This window comes from Narcine bancroftii, chromosome 5 (genome assembly GCF_036971445.1).
Source record: "Narcine bancroftii isolate sNarBan1 chromosome 5, sNarBan1.hap1, whole genome shotgun sequence".
Taxonomy (NCBI): Eukaryota; Metazoa; Chordata; class Chondrichthyes; order Torpediniformes; family Narcinidae; genus Narcine; species Narcine bancroftii.
This window is the reverse complement of record NC_091473.1, coordinates 1,117,135-1,134,417: the sequence shown is the minus strand read 5'-3', so window position 1 is coordinate 1,134,417 and position 17,283 is coordinate 1,117,135. Positions and strand designations below refer to the sequence as shown.

At 40.3% G+C, this 17,283-nt stretch overlaps 1 protein-coding gene across 2 annotated transcripts in view; it reads right to left on the bottom strand.

Moving 5' to 3' along the window:
* LOC138763022 (monocarboxylate transporter 5-like) overlaps nucleotides 1-17,283 on the bottom strand; it is a 68,473-nt gene that overhangs the window by 14,151 nt on the left and 37,039 nt on the right. For both annotated transcript variants that reach the window (XM_069936525.1, XM_069936526.1), the window contains 5 exons: nucleotides 16,809-16,941; nucleotides 6,067-6,210; nucleotides 4,206-4,367; nucleotides 2,768-3,451; nucleotides 462-673 (listed from right to left, as the gene is read on the bottom strand). In XM_069936525.1, coding sequence (XP_069792626.1) covers nucleotides 462-673; nucleotides 2,768-3,451; nucleotides 4,206-4,367; nucleotides 6,067-6,210; nucleotides 16,809-16,941 — 1,335 coding nt within the window. The remainder of the gene's footprint in view (nucleotides 1-461; nucleotides 674-2,767; nucleotides 3,452-4,205; nucleotides 4,368-6,066; nucleotides 6,211-16,808; nucleotides 16,942-17,283) is intronic.

The window sequence follows — 17,283 nt, the reverse complement described above, 5'->3', positions numbered from 1 at the left end:
CACCATTTCTTACGACAGTTGTGTCATCCGTCGTGGCAACATGCGTATTAATCTTTTCTGCACCTCCATTGACATGCTTACCCAAGTCTGGAGAGGGTGACTACTCTAAATAGTGTAGTCGTTTTAAAGGGAAGATGGCAATCAATGCTGGGCAGTTTGAGGTAAGGGAGGGAAAGCCACTGTAAATCATTCAGACTGCAGAATATCCAAGGATATAACCGCACAGAATATGTGCAACAGGAATATACCATTCAACCCTGCACTCTGGGCAGGAGTTTAGCTTCACCTCAGCTTCTTCCCAATCTCTCCTGTTGACCTATTCATCCCCCCAGTGGCTCCTGGCTGAGCTGTTGAGGTGGGAAGGATGCAGGTGAACTGTGTGCAGTGATTGGTGTGAAGAACCTAAATGGGGTGGGGAGAAAAATCGTAGATAACAAAACGAGAAGTAAATTCCCTCTCACCAGGACTGGCAGCAACAAGGTCAGGTAACCCCCACAAAACATGGCAAAGAATACCATGTACGCCATGAGCGTTGGGAAAGTTTTTGCTAGGGGTGCCAGTAGATTGATAGCTCCACAAAGCAGAAAGTAGATTTTATTGTAATGGTATTTCTTGATCAAGTTGCGGTCAGCGACATAGCCAGAGATGAGCTGAGCCACAATCTCAACGATCCCTGAAAGAAAAACTTGTATTTTAGGAACGCAGCCCGTGACTGTGATGTCTCGCAAGTCGGAAACGTCAACACATCAGTTAGCATTGTAACGCTAGTGGCCAAATAGTAAAATAAAACAACATGGATTACTTATCTTTTCAAACCTCTACTGGTTGTTTCATAGAACTATCCATAAAGACCCACTCCCTGATCTGTGGCAATGCCCTGCAAATTTGCCCCAAGTACAAGATGTCAATTATGTCATCTGATATTTTTAAATATTATTTTTAATCTTATTTTGCAATTAGAACTTTATGACAATGCCAGATAAATTCACAAATCAAACCACTTATTAAATTTTAAAATAGCCATCCAACGCGGTAACAGGTCCTTCCAGCCATACCGCCCAAATCCACCAATAACCTACTACCCCCATAGGATTTGAACGATGGGAGGAAACCGAACATACAAACTCCTTACGTACAGCACTGGATTTGAACCCAGGTTGCTGATGCGATGCGCTAACTGGTACGCCAACCGTGCCACAGACCCAATGAGAACAAGGCTGCTCATAATTTTCACTGAATTAAGCCGTGGATGCAAAAGGTCTTTGATTTATGCAGGGTCTTCCAGACATTCAGGATTTGTCAAAATATTTCATGGCCATCACAGTACTACTAAACTAAAGTTGCCTTGTAATGTGGCTTGTCAGACCAGTCAATTTTTATACAGCAGGTTCCCGCAAGAACAACAAACGATTAAACAGTGTGTTTTCATAATCGTGGTTGGAATGTTAAGTATTTACATACACCTCCAAAGGATCTATTCCTACAGTTTTGCAATTTTTCCATTTCTAACAGATTATCTGGTCATTATCACGGTTCAGCGTTCCTTGAAGGTGGATTCCCATGTAGATAGGGTGGTGAAGAAGGCTTTTGGTACGCTGACCTTTATAAATCATATCATAGAATATAAGAGCTTGGAGGTGATGTTGAGACTGTTTAAGGCATTGATGAGGCCAAGTTTGGAGTATTGTGTGCAGTTCTGGTCTCCAACCTATAGGAAAGATATAAATAAGGTTGAGAGGATGCAGAGAAGTTTTACAAAAATGTTGCCTGGATTACAGTATCTTGAATACAGAGAAAGATTGAGTAGACTGGGACTTTATTCATTGGAGCGTAGAAGGTTGAGAGGGGATTTGATAGAGGAATTTAAAATTATGAAGGGAATAGATAGAGTAGATGTGAATAGACCCTTTCCCCTGAGGGTAGGGGAGATTGGAACAAGAGGTAATAAGTTAAAGGTTAGGGGGAAAAACTTTAGGAGTAATACAAGAGGATGCTTCTTCACTAAGAGAGTGGTGGCTGAGTGGAATGATCTTCTGGAAAAGGTAGTTGCGGCAGGGTCAATTCTGTCATTTAAGAAGAGGTTAGATGAGTACATGGATGTGAGGGGGTTGGAGGGTTATGGGCAAGTGAGTGGGTAAGTGGAATTAGTGGAGCTTCACATAAATCGGTGCGGACTAGAAGGGCCGATATGGCCTGTTTCCGTACTGTAAATTGTTATATGGTTATATCACCATGCCACTTATGGGAGATTTTTATGCAGAAACTGGCTGTTCATTTCTTATCTTACAGCAGTAATTTCACCTCAAAATCACATCAATGATGTAGGAGCCTTAAGAAGTCCTGAGGATGTGAAAGACACTATGCAAGTGGGGCGTCATGGTGAGCGCAATAGTTCGTGGATCGGTGTTACATTGCCAGCGACCAGGGTTCACATCCAGTGCTTTCCATAAGGCATTTGTGTGTTCTCCCTGTATCTGCGTGGGTTTTCGCCGGGTGCTCCAGTTTCACCCCATCCTTCCAAACGTATGGGGGTTGTAAGTTAATTGGGGAATGTCAGCGGCTCAGGCCTGTGGACTTCATTATCGTGCTGGATGTGTAAATTGAAAAGAAATTAGATATGACTTTTATTTTCCAAATCAAATTCTATAATTATAACCTTCATCCATGGTTACCTGTGAAAACAAGCTCAATTCAGGAGTGTGTGTGTCTTTCTTGTTTGCAAAGAAGATCAATTGCTTATAACATAATTATACAACAAACTACTTACCAGCAACAGAAATAAGTAAGGTGGCTTGGAATGGCTCAATGCCCAAAGCCTTGGCCTTAGCAACTAGGTGAAAATAAGGTATGAAGTAGGCCAATTGACTGAAGAAGGTGCTCAATGTATAAATAATAAACACTGGGTTTGTGAGCAGAGACAAATCAATAAGGTTTTTCACATCGACGGAAATGGACTTCAGATGGTCGCCGAATTCTCTGCAGAAACCCTTGTGTTTCATTTCAGTTGTCAGGGTGATAGTGGCAACGAATTGACTTGAACTTCCATTGAGGACTTTGCATCCTGGCTGGGGATTGGAGTGCAACTGCCTCAGTAAAGCGGGCTCTTGAGACGAGGAGAACTTCCTGGGTTCCAAACCAGCCGACTCCCTGGGAGCGCAATAGTTTTGCTCACCAGCCAGTTTCCCGTCATGCAACAGAGTGCTAGGTTCCTCCAGCCCATTCCAGGTTGGGAGAGCGGACGCCTTTGCAGGCTTGAGGAGGGGACTGACTGGAAACTGCGACCCTCCTTCAGTGAGCATGCCCTTTGTCCCTTCAATGGCACGGGGCTTCTTCTGGTGGTCTTGACTCCTGTCATGAATATCAGCCACATCTTGCTTCAAATAAATTGGACGGTTCAGCATACCAAGTGGAATCAGGTGAAGTGTTAAACCGCACAGGATGAGAAAGGCTCCTGCATGAGACCAACGACAAAGTTTTTTTTAAAAATCACTTGATAAAACAATGCAAATGACTCTTTCCATTTTCAAATAATAAAAAACTAGATTAGAAATGTGCAATAAAATCACATGACCTCGCTACAGAGAATAACACACATCTTGGATGAGTTGCCTGCAGTGTATCATTAAAGATGTAATGGATATTCAGGAACCCCTATGATCTAATTCAGGGGGTTCAAGTGGGTTTAAAGTACAAGGGTAACTTCACAAGGTCACAGCCCACACACCTGGCCTGTTTCCTTCCTGTGCATGAGCTTACAGAAGGCAAATGTTTTTCCCAAGGGTACAACAGCAGTTCATCCACCCATGTATCTGACTGGTACAGCTTTATACCAGGAGCCCCACTTTCCAAAATGGCCCCCATAGAGTGAGAGATTTCTGAGAAGTGGGGTGAAAACGTTTCCTAACAGCAACCTCCCCTTGCCCCACCCCCGCCACTCCAAGTTTAAGTTTTAAACCATTTCAGCCACAAATGGGGAGTTTTAAGTCTTGGAAGAGGAAACATCCCAATGGCGAGTGAGCTTGGGACTGGCAAACAATGAAAGTATCAGCAATCTTTAATTTGACATTACCACTTGACACCACTGTTGATTAAAGCCTTGAGGTATATCATTATGCTAGAGTATCAAATAAATGCATACCATATGCAAATACAAGTTTTAATGGTATATGAGTTCAGTGGCAATGAGGATTTGTTTGGCTACCTACCTTGCCAGTCATATTCATTGAGAAGGTACTGAAGGAATGGAGCCAGGGCAAAGGTCACCCCCGTACCTGAGCGAGAAATGGCGCAAGCAGTAGTTAACTTCCTACGGAAGTATCTAGTTGTATTGAGAGCTGCGGCCTGGGACAGAAAAGCAAAACCACATCCTGCAAAGAACAATTAAGGAAGTTATGCTCATGGATTTCTACAAGCATCCAGCAGTTGGTTCCTTACCTGAAGAACTGATTGCCTCACCAGCAGAGGTCAGATCATTATACAGCTGAGGGGCAAACCCCGAGGGAATGGCTGCATCCCCCAACATTCCTCAACATAATGGCTGCATCCCCCAACATCCCCCCAACATAATGGCTGCATCTCGCAACATCACATGAACATAATGGCTGCATCCCCCAATATTTCCCAACATAATGGCTGCATCCCCAACATTATGGCTCCATCCACCAACATCCCCTGACATAATGGATGCATCCCCCACATAATGGATGCATCCCCCAACATCCCACCAACATAATGGCTGCATCCCCCAAATCCCCCAACATAATGGATGCATTCCCAACATTCCCCCAACATAATGGCTGCATCCCCCCAATATCCCAAAACATAATGGCTGCATCCCCAAACATTTCCCAACATAATGGTTGCATCCACTAACATCACCCAACATCCCCCCAACAAAATGGCTGCATCCCCAACCCCCCAATATTCCTCAATATAATGGTTTCAACCCTAATATCCCCCCAACATAATGGCTGTATCCTGCAAGATAATGGCTGCATCCCCCAACATAATGGCTGCATACCCAACATAATGGCTGAATTTCCCCCCCCCCCCCCCCCAATGTTCCCCAACATAATGGTTGTAGCCACCAACATAATGGCTGCATCCCCCAACAATGTTTCTGGTCTCTATCTGTGTCTGTCTGTTGTTAAAATGATCACCTCTCCTCAATTAGGATTTGTGTCAAATTTATTACATTCCCTGCAGAAGGGCTTTTCTATTTACATGCCCGCTCAAAATAACTAGAAGTTTTTTCTGTGGGGTGAAATGGAAGGGGTTTGACTCTCACGGACTCCCAAAGCCTCAAGAATGTGGCATGGCACAGGACAACCCCCAGGAGGAAAGGGAAGATGGAACAGCAGGAATGAACTGTCCGGGGGTGAGGTGGGGGCATGGTTGGCATAGTGGTCAGGGCAGTGATCAGAACCGGGTTCGACTCCCGCACTGTCTTGTTTGCATGGGTCTTCCTTGGGGGCTCCGGTTTCCTCCCAGGGGTGTAGGTTAATGGGGTGTAAATTGGGCAGGACACACTTGTGAGCCAAAATGGCCCGTTACCGTGATGTTGGTCTCTTCTTTTAAAAATATTTTTATTCATTTTAATAAAGAACTTGTACAAACAAAAAAAGGTACAATTCAACAAGATAGTATTGACAGTTACATAAATAAGCCAATCCGTATGTCACTAACATATATAAAATGTAAATCATATCCATAATTCATATTCTAAATTGTATGTAGCTTTTTGGAAAAAAATCATCTAATAATGCAAAAGGAAGGAAAGAAGAAAGTAAAGGCTGTATAAAGAGCATTTCTCCGACATTGACTTCACTGCCTAGCTCAGAACCTACAGAACTGTGGAAGCATGTCAGTCTCAACCCAGAGGCACTGCTTCAAAGGTGAGATGGGAGCTGGAGAACAAATGTTCCTTTTTTTTGACATCCCTCTTAAAATTATTATTGGGTAACATTAGAGACAAAAGCAATTACTTGGAAGAATGAATCCTTGCAAAATGGTTCACTGAGGGAAAACTGGACTGATTATTAAAGCTCTGCACAATAACACACTCACCTGTCAATAAGCCAAGGCTAACATAGAGAAAGGCAATTTGTTCAACAAAAGAGCTCAAGAACAATCCTGTGGAGACCATGGCACCTCCCAGAATTCCAGTCTGCTTCTCGCCAATCTTTGCGCAGAATATTGCGGCAACTGGACCTGGAACAGATACACGACAAACGTCCAAAGTAAAGGGTGAGAACAATTGCTGGTTTTTAAATCTGCTTTATGATCTTCTCACTCTGATTCAAGGCCTATCTTGAACACAATGACAGTCCAGCGCAGGACTGTTAAAAGTTAAAAGTGCTGAATAAGAATGCGTCTCTCAGGCGCATGTTCAAAATCCCAATTGTTGCGTTAAAAGGTGATTTGTCCTGCCTAATATTTATCCCCCCAATCAACATTTAGAAAAGAGAAGATCTGGTCATTACCCTGCTGCTATTGGGGGAAGCTTTCTGTGAGCAATAAGCTGCTACATCACTAACAGAACCACTGTGACCACGCCTTGAGTGGTCTTCCTCGGCTGGAGAAGTTCCTCAGGATGCTCTGAAAGGGATATGAAAGGCAGTTTGCAAATGCAAGCTGTTCTTGCTTTCTTACCATTCGTGAATCAGATTTACTTCCATTGGCAGTGTTCGTTGTTGAACGTACAGTGATGTCTCCTCCCACTCCATGAATGGTGCACAATATTAGTAAGAAAAGCAGGAATCGGCCTTACGGGCAACAGAATATACTGCCATTCTGAATACCACGAGAGGCACGGTAAGCATAACAACCATTAGAGCTTGGGTTTGAATCCGGAGCGGTCTGTAACGTTCTCTCTGTGTCTCCGTGGGTTTCCTCCTGCTGTTCCAGTTTCTTCCCACCCTTCAAAACATACTGGGGTGGTAGGTTAATTGGGTTGCATGAGCTCGAAGGCTGGAAGGGCTTGTTACCATGCTGTATGTCTAATTTTAAATTTTAAATTCATAGTCGATACAGTGTTTTAGACAGAGCTATACAGGCCATTCAGCCCACCAAATCCGTGATGACCCCCCAACCACCCATTTACACCAGCCCCATTTTATTTTCCCCATATGCCATCAACTTGCCCTCACTCCCACTCACCTTCAAGTGATTAATTTACTGTGGCCAAGTTACAATATCACCCCACATGCTTGGGATATAGGAAGACACCAGAGCCCTCAAAGGAAACTGTAAAACCACACGGACAAGTGCGGAATATGCAGACAGACAGCGCCAAAGGTCAGAACTGAACCCTGAAGCTGCGAGGCAGCGGTTCTACCAGCTCTGCCTATGTACCCCACCACCCCCTCACCCTATCCAATGAAAAGCTAGTAAATTGATTGTTCACATGGAAAAGTAACATTTCATGTTTTGCATGGAGTTGTGTTAACAAACACTGTGTGTTTGAGAAGAGGCCTGGGACCAGTGCGTGAAAATCAGGGCTGATTTAACCCTGATGGTTATCCAGCGAGTGCAGAGCGACTTGGCTTTTACCCTATCTCCCATCATGGAATAGCTAGACCTCGATGTGAAATGGTCCTTTGGACAATAAACCAGAGGTTAATCTAATGTGGGCAGGAACTCCATCAAGATTGGCAGAAAAAGGAATAAAATGTACACAATTGCACAGTACAGGCTCTTCAGACCACAATGCATTGTCAACCCGACTCCACAACCATCTAACCTTTTTCAACCACTCACCCACAACTCTCTATTTTTCTTACATCCATGTGCCTATCTAAGAGTCTTTTAAATCCCCCTGAATCTTTAACATGTCCCATTTTGATTATATTTTAAATTATTCATACCGAGTCAGCTCAGTGACAAGTAAAAATCTTGTGGCATTTTTTTCACAATATATGTTAGTTCTTGTTAATTTGTTCACATTGCTCCGCAACATTAAGATCTCTGAAAGCATGGATCAGTTCTCTGGTATAAGCAGTCACCTTTTTTTTTATTAAAATTTTATTTTTCACACCATAAACCACATTAACCATGATACATACTTTTTCCTTTTCAAATATATACAGTGCCATTTTCTCCCCCCCCCCCCTCCTCCCATCCCACCCACCCTACCTCCCCCCTCCCGTCCATTTAAAGTACAAAATCTAGGATACATTAAACCAGTCAAACAATGTTGTCATTCAATAAAAATAAACAAGAAATTCCACTGAGTCAATTCTTTTCATTTCCTTCTCCTTTCGTTAATTTAGGTAGTGAATGTCCCCGGTAGGTTTTCTCTATTGTGTTTCATGTAAGGCTCCCATATTTGTTCAAATATTTCAATGTTATTTCTTAAATTATGTTATTTTTTCTAATGAAATACATTTATTCATTTCTATATACCATTGTTGTATTTTCAAATTATCTTCCAATTTCCAGGTTGACATAATACATTTTTTTGCTACGGCTAGAGCTATCTTAACAAAACTTTTTTGTGCACCATCCAAATCAATTCCAAATTCTTTGTTTTTTATGTTACTTTGGAGGAAGATCTCTGGATTCTTTGGTATATTGTTTTCTGTAATTTTATTTAATATTTGGTTTAGATCTTCCCAAAATTTTTCTATTTTCTCACATGTCCAGATTGCATGAATTGTTGTTCCCATTTCTTTTTTACATCGAAAACATCTATCAGATACTGTTGGGTCCCATTTATTTAACTTTTGAGGTGTAATGTATAGCCTGTGTATCCAGTTATATTGTATCATACGTAACCTCATATTTATTGCATTTCTCATCGTTCCAGAACATAACTTCTCCCGTTTCCTTTTTTATCTTTATATTTAAATCTTGTTCCCATTTTTGTTTAGTTTTACCATTTGTTTCCTCATTCTCCTTTTCTTGCAGTTTAATATACATATTTGTTATAAATCTTTTGATTATCATTGTATCTGTAATCACATATTCAAAGTTACTTCCCTCTGGTAAACTCAGACTGCTTCCTAATTTGTCCTTCAAGTAAGATCTCAATTGGTAATATGCCAGCACTGTATCTTGAGTTATATTGTATTTATCTTTCATTTGTTCAAAGGATAATAGTCTATTTCCTGAAAAACAATTTTCTATTCTTTTGATCCCTTTTTTCTCCCATTCTCTAAAGGAAAGGTTATCTATTGTAAAAGGGAGTAACTTATTTTGCGTCAATATTAGTTTTGGTAATTGATAATTTGTTTTATTCCTTTCTACATGAATCTTTTTCCAAATATTGAGTAGATGACGTAATACTGGAGAACTTCTATGTTGTACCAATTTTTCATCCCATTTATATAATATGTGTTCAGGTATCTTTTCCCCTATTTTATCTAATTCTAATCTAGTCCAATCTGGCTTTTCCCTTGTTTGATAAAAATCTGATAGGTATCTTAATTGTGCGGCTCTATAATAATTTTTAAAGTTTGGCAGTTGTAAGCCTCCTTGTTTATACCATTCTGTTAATTTATCTAGTGCTATCCTCGGTTTCCCCCCTTTCCATAAAAATTTCCTTATTATTTTCTTTAACTCCTTGAATTGGCAATGCCTGAAATAGGTATAATATCCTTGGGAAAATGATCATTTTAATACAGTTTATCCTTCCTATTAGTGTTAGTGGTAAATCTTTCCAATGCTCTAAATCATCCTGTAATTTTTTCATTAGTGGATAATAATTGAGTTTATATAGTTGGCCGAGATTTTTATTTATTTGTATACCTAGGTATCTTATTGCTTGCATTTGCCATCTGAATGGTGATTCCTTCTTAAATTTTGAGAAATCCGCATTATTCATTGGCATTGCTTCACTTTTATTTACATTAATCTTGTAACCCGAAACTTCTCCATATTCCTTCAATTTCTGAAATAATTCTTTTATTGATAGTTCTGGTTCTGTTAAGTATACTATAACATCATCCGCAAATAAACTAATTTTATATTCCTTGTCTTTTATTTTTATCCCTTTTATATTATTTTCTGTTCTTATCAATTCTGCAAGTGGTTCTATAGCTAACGCGAACAATAAAGGTGATAGTGGGCATCCCTGCCGTGTTGACCTGCTTAAGTTAAATTGCTTTGATATATATCCATTTACTGTCACTTTCACCAATGGCCCCTTATATAATGCTTTAATCCAATTAATATACTTCTCTGGTAAACTGAATTTTTTGCAATACTTTGAATAAATAATTCCATTCTACTCTGTCAAAGGCCTTCTCTGCGTCTAAAGCAACTGCTACTGTTGGCGCTTTACTCCCTTCTACTGCATGAATTAAATTAATAAATTTACAAATATTGTCTGTTGTGCGTCTTTTTTTAATAAATCAAGTTTGGTCTAGATTTACCATTTTCGGTACATACTCTGCTAATCTGTTTGCTAATAGTTTAGCTATTATATTATAATCTGTGTTAAGTAATGATATTGGTCTATATGATGCTGGTGCGAGTGGATCTTTCCCTTGCTTTAGTATTACTGTAATTATTGCTGTTTTACATGAATCTGGTAAGCTTTGTGTTTTATCAATCTGGTTGATTACTTCCAGGAGGGGAGGAATTAATAAATCTTTAAATGTTTTATAGAATTCTATTGGGAATCCATCCTCTCCTGGTGTTTTATTATTTGGTAATTTTTTTATTATCTCTTGTATTTCTACTATTTCAAATGGTTCTGTTAATTAATTTTGTTCCTCCATTTGTAATTTTGGTAGTTCAATTTTAGTTAGAAATTCATCTATGTTCCCTTCTTTCCCTTCGTTTTCAGTTTGGTATAATTGTTCATAGAATTCTCTAAAGTTTTCCTTGATCTCCTTTGGATTATATGTGATTTGTTTGTCTTTTTTCCTTGATGCCAATAGCATTTTCTTAGCTTGTTCTGTCTTAAGCTGCCATGCTAGAATTTTGTGCGTTTTTTCTCCTAGTTCATAATATTTCTGTTTTGTCTTCATTATATTCTTCTCCACCTTATATGTTTGTAGTGTTTCATTTTTTTTTATCTGCCAATTCTCTTCTTTTAGTTGTATCTTCCTTCATGGCTAATTCTTTTTCTATATTTACTATTTCCCTTTCCAACTGCTCTGTTTCGTGATTATAGTCCTTCTTCATCTTGGTTACATAACTCATTATTTGCCCTCTAATGAACGCTTTCATTGCATCCCATAGTATAAACTTATCTTTCACTGATTCCGTATTTATTTCAAAATACATTTTAATTTGTCTTTCAATGAATTCTCTAAAATCCTGCCTTTTGAGTAACATGGAGTTTAATCTCCATCTATACATTCTTGGAGGGATGTCCTCTAACTTTACTGTCAATATTAAGGGTGAATGGTCCGATAATATTCTATCTTTATATTCTGTTTTTCTTACTCTATCTTGCATACGAGCTGATAACAAAAATAGGTCTATTCTTGAGTATGTTTTATGTCTAGCCGAGTAATATGAATATGCCTTTTCCTTTGGGTGTTGTTTCCTCCATATATCCAAAAGTTGCATTTCTTCCATCAATTTAATTATAAATTTGGTTACTTTGTTCTTTCTGTTAATTTTTTTCCCAGTTTTGTCCATATTTGAATCCAAATTCAGGTTGAAATCCCCTCCTATTAATATATTCCCTTGCGTATCTGCTATCTTCAAAAAAATATCTTGCATAAACTTTTGATCTTCTTCGTTAGGTGAATATACATTGAGTAGATTCCAAAACTCCGAATATATCTGACATTTTATCATTACATATCTCCCTGCTGGATCTATTATTTCCTCTTCTATTTTAATTGGCACATTTTTACTAATTAATATAGCTACTCCTCTTGCTTTTGAATTATACGACGCTGCTGTTACGTGTCCTACCCAATCTCTCTTTAATTTCTTGTGCTCCAATTCAGTTAAATGTGTTTCTTGCACAAATGCTATATCAATTTTTTCTTTTTTCAGTAAATTTAGCAGTTTCTTCCTTTTAATTTGGTTATGTATTCCGTTAATATTTAAAGTCATATAGTTTAGCGTAGCCATTTTATACTTTGTTTATCTTCCCTTTCCGTTTCTCCATCATCACCTTTCCTTCTTATCCATTTCTGCTTTCTTGTTTTGAACACTTTATAAGACAACATTTCTAAAACATCAAACATTTTCCTTATTCTCCTATTTAAAACTTCTTTAACCCCATTCTCCCCTCCCCATCCTGAGATGTCCTTTATCCCTTGTCGGACAACCACATCTCCCCTCTCCATTTGGATTTGCGAATTCACTCGCAAACGTCAGCTGATTTTGCAGTGACCGTAACTCCTCCCCACCCAGCCCCCCCCAGAAAAGATTTCAATTTTCATATGTAACAAAGGTCACTCTTTTAATTCCCTCCTTATTCCCTCTATTCCATTTCCCTCCCTTATTAATTCTTGTCTATACTCTATATATTTTCCTCTAAATATGGATACATTCATGTATGCACACTATATATACATATACACACATATACCCCTTTACACACATACATATAGATCGTGGTCATTTTTACTCTTATTACATGTCTTCATCTCTCTGCTTGTTTTGTAGTTGTTCTGCAAATTTCCTTGCTTCCTCTGGATCCGAGAATAGTCTGTTTTGTTGCCCTGGAATAACTATTTTAAGTACCGCTGGGTACCTTAACATAAACTTATATCCTTTTTTCCATAAGATCGTTTTCGCTGTATTGAACTCCTTCCTCTTCTTCAGGAGTTCAAAACTTATGTCTGGATAGAAAAAAATTTTTTGATCTTTATATTCCAGTGGCTTTTTGTCCTCTCTTACTTTCTTCATTGCTTTCTCCAATATATTTTCTCTTGTTATATATCTTAAGAATTTTACTAAAATGGATCTTGGTTTTTGCTGCGGTTGTGGTTTCGGGGCTAAAGTTCTATGTGCCTTCTCTATTTCCATTTCTTCCTGTAATTCTGGTCTTCCCAGGACCCTGGGGATCCAATCTTTTATAAATTCTCTCATATTTTTGCCTTCTTCATCTTCCTTAAGGCCCACTATCTTTATATTATTTCTTCTATTATAGTTTTCTATTATATCTATCTTCTGAGCTAACAGATCCTGTGCCTCTTTAGCTTTTTTATTAGATTCTTCTAATTTCTCTTTTAAGTCTTTTACTTCCATATCTACAAATGTTTCTCGTTTTTCCATATTTTCCACTCTTTTTCCTAACTCTGATATGGCCATTTCCATTTTATTCATTTTTTCTTCTGCATTCTTAATTCTTCTTTTTATCTCATTAAATTCTTGTAATTGCCATTCTTTCACTGATTCTATATATTCTTTAAAAAAAGATAGATCCATTGTCTTGCCTTTCTCTTCTTCTTCCACTTCTTTCTGTTCTTCTTCTTCTTCTTCTTCCTCTGGGTTGACCATCTGTTGTTTCCTTGTTTTCTTTTTATCCTCTTCTTTCTTGTTGTCGTTATTGTCTGTGTTCTGCACCTGTTGCTGTGCTGCAGGTGTCTCTCTCAGCTGTGGAGATCAACTCTGCAGCTGTTCCCCCCTCCCGTCAGTGTGTTTTTTTTCATGCGCATCGCGCATGCGCGACTCCTTGCACATGCGCGGTTGCGCACTTTTACTCGGCTCTGCGAGCCATTTTTGTAGTCCCGAGCCCAGGACTTCCACTGACCTGTGGGAGCGGGCCTCTCTCTCCGCGATGGGCCTCTTCGTACAGGTAAGGCCTTCACCTTCTTCTTCCGACGTCTTTCCTTCTTCTTTTCTTCCCGTTGTTTTTGGTTTTTCTTTCTTCGCTGCCATTTTCTCCACACTTTTACTTTCACTTTGTTTTGGTTTTTAAGTTTGTGCCTTTGCTTTTTCTCTATCTTTTTTTAACTTTTCTGGAGAGGGCTGGAGTTCCCTGACCGGCCACTACTCCATCACGTGACTCCTCCTCCAGCAGTCACCTCTTGATGAAGAGAGATACCGGTCACGAAGTTTACAGTCACTTTCGGTGCAGGAGGGATGTTTGAATGTTAAACCCAGCACTGTCCTGAACGCTTCTGAGACAGGCCCACCTGCAGCCATCCAAAAGCACCAGTTGGGACCAGCAATGTCGTCACTGCAAAATTCCCCAAGTCAAGCAAACTAATTGATCTCAAGGCCAACACCCCAACACTGATGCTCTAATTACATTCTAATTGGCTTCAATCCACAGAGCTCATTGTTTGGAAACAAGCCCTCCTCCTGGCTTGAAGCAATGAAACATCCTCGTTGACTGATGGGGCTCCCTGGCCCACGATCTCTCAAAGCGGAGGAAAAGCAAACGAGAAGGTACCTTGACTTACTTGGCCAGGTTCACGGGGAAATCTGACCACGTTGTGGTGGAAGGAATGCACTGACTTCCAAGCAACTCATTGCCCTGACCTAACAAGCATTATCGAACCCATCTGAGGAAGCGGCTGCAGTCACATCATTGACTTCATTACCCAGCTCAGAACCTACAGAACTGTGGAAGCATGTCAGTCTCAACCCAGAGGCACTACTTCAAAGGTGAGATGGGAGCTGGAGAACAAATGTTCCCTTTTTTTGGCATCCCTCTTAAAATTATTATTGGGTAACATTAATGGGCGGAAACAGGAGCAGCAAATCCCAGATGGTGGGATTGTGCACTGGAGCAGAGACTGGTTGGACACCAGTAAAATTGGCATTGTTGCCAGCTCCATCTATGGATGGTCTAGACTGGTTTAATTCCTATTCAGCCCATCCAGCCTATTCTTGCTCTCATATCAAAACCATCCCAAATATATTCATTATCTTTCACATGCTCCACCATTTCCACTGGTCTTATAAAAAGGATTACATTTCTGCAGGAATTTTATGGTCCAAGAAGTCTTTGTTGTCATCAAGCAACCAATGTATGCACTGCAAGCTCAGGCATACCCCGATGTGATAACAGCCAGGTACTTTATTGAAATTGTTTGAGTGACAAATATTGGCAGAGCATTGGGGATAACTTCGCCAGTGGTCTGAATTAAAGCAGTTGCATCTTTTGTATCCACGAGGGGGCAGACAAGTCCTCAGTTAACATGTTATTTGAATTCCAGCGCAGTAACAGACCCTACACTGTGAAACAGTGACACTTGTGTTCATGTTACAATATTCAGACTCGGAGGACAGTGAGTGGCAAGTTACACTGATATGTAATGCAGCTCTCCCGGCCCATCTATCAACTCCACAAGGCTAGCCAGCAGTGGACATCGCTGAGGGCTCACTCTTAATTTTACATAGATACTCCTTTTAAATTACCCTTAGGTAATCCTGCACATTGGCACTCTGATGCCAGATGAGAAATTTTGTAGACAATGCATGTTAATTCAATTAATATTCCAAAACACATATGATTCATTTTTATCCAGACGTTACACAATAGAGTAATAAATTTTCCAATGGACTTGTAAATTTAAAGGGAACAGCAAAACAAAATCAAGGGAATGTGGAGAGATGTGTAGAATTTAAAGGAAGCTCAGATGTGTTGAGAGGAGCAAGGGTATCTGTTCAATTTTTTTCATAAGCATTGCAATAGTACCTGCCTCATCCACCTCGTCCTACAGACCAATCCATACATCTACCACCCTCTGTATAAAATGGTTACCCCTCCAGCTCATGTTACATCTCTTCCCCCCCTCATGTCCTCTAATTACTGATTCCCCGACTCTGGACAAAAGACTCTCTGCGTTCCCCTGATCTATTCTCCTCATGATTTTGTACACCTCTGTGAGGTCACCCCTCATCCACTCCACGGAATAAACCCCTTTCCTGCTCAACCTCTCCCTGTATTTCAGGCCCCCAAGTTCTGCCAACATCCTCATAAATTTTCTCCGTATCTTTCTGATAGCACGGACACCCAAAATGAATACAAAACTCGAAATGGGGCTTCACCAACATCTTACACAACTGCAACTTGATCTCCCAACTTCTGCCCTCAACACTGATTTATGAACACCAATGTGCTGAAGGCTGTTTTGAGTACTCTATTTACCTGTGACGCTAATTTCAGTGTACTGTGTACCTGTACTCCCAGATCTCTCTGCTCTACACACTCCCCAGATCCCTACCATTCACTGTGTAGGTCCTCCCCACGTTAGACCTCCCAAAGTGCAACACCTCACATTTCTCTGTATTAAATTCCATCAACCATTCCTCTGCCCATCCGCCCAACTGATAAAGATCCTGCTACAATCTCTGTCAACTGCCTTCAATATCTAGGATTACCAAACACTTTAGAGTCAAATAGGTTTGGGACCACAGATGGAATATGGTGGAGTTTTGGTTGGGCAAGGTAAGCAACTTGGTCAGATTGGAAGAGTTGGGCCAAAGGGCCTAATTCTGTGTGAAAATCCCTCAGCCATGGAGCCATTCAAGTGACTGGGGGTCACTACAGGGAGGCATGGTTAGTGTAGTTAGCGCAATGCCTTTACAGTGCCATTGATCGGGACCAGGGGTTCGAATCCCACGCTGTTCGTAAGGTGTCATGTTTGGGTGGGTTTTCCCTGAGCACTCTGGTTTCCTCCCACCATTCGAAATGTACCAGGGGTGTAGATTAATGGGGTGTAAATTGGGTGCTACAGGCTCATGGGGTGAATGGCCTGTTATCGTGCTGTATGTCTACATTTTAAAAACATTTCCAGTGTATAACAGGAGAAAACAGACAGCCAAGGTGATAGGCACACACCAAAAATGCCTTGGAGTCAGCAGGTCCACGTAAATTTTTGTTCTAGTAGTTGTTTACCATATTTTACATCATGTGGCAATAGTTTAAATATTAATGATACCTGCAGTTAATCGCACACATGACATGATAGATCCAATCCAGCTGATCTGTTCCATAGATGCCTCAAATGTTTCCTGTAGTGCTATAGATAAGATTCCAAATGATTTCAGTATTCCCATGGTCAACACATTTATCTGCAAGAATCAATGAGAAAGAACAGATTTTAATATGGTGTCTTCCCCACAGTAGCCCCCTGCTAAGCAACATATCATGGATCATACAACTATCAAGGAGAGCTGAACGTCAAGGCCCCCCACACTCACACCGTTGTTACGCCAACGAGGCACATCACCACTTCACAGTTATGTCATTAGAGTTAGCGTTGGTCCATTGGCCATTGATGTTGTCTACATGCCAGTAAATTACATGGGTCATTTGCCTGGAATTACCGGACCCTGACCAACAACACATCTACGCTGCACATTTTGTGCCCCTCGGCACTTGGCAAACATAAATGCTGGACCAGTGGTGTGGAT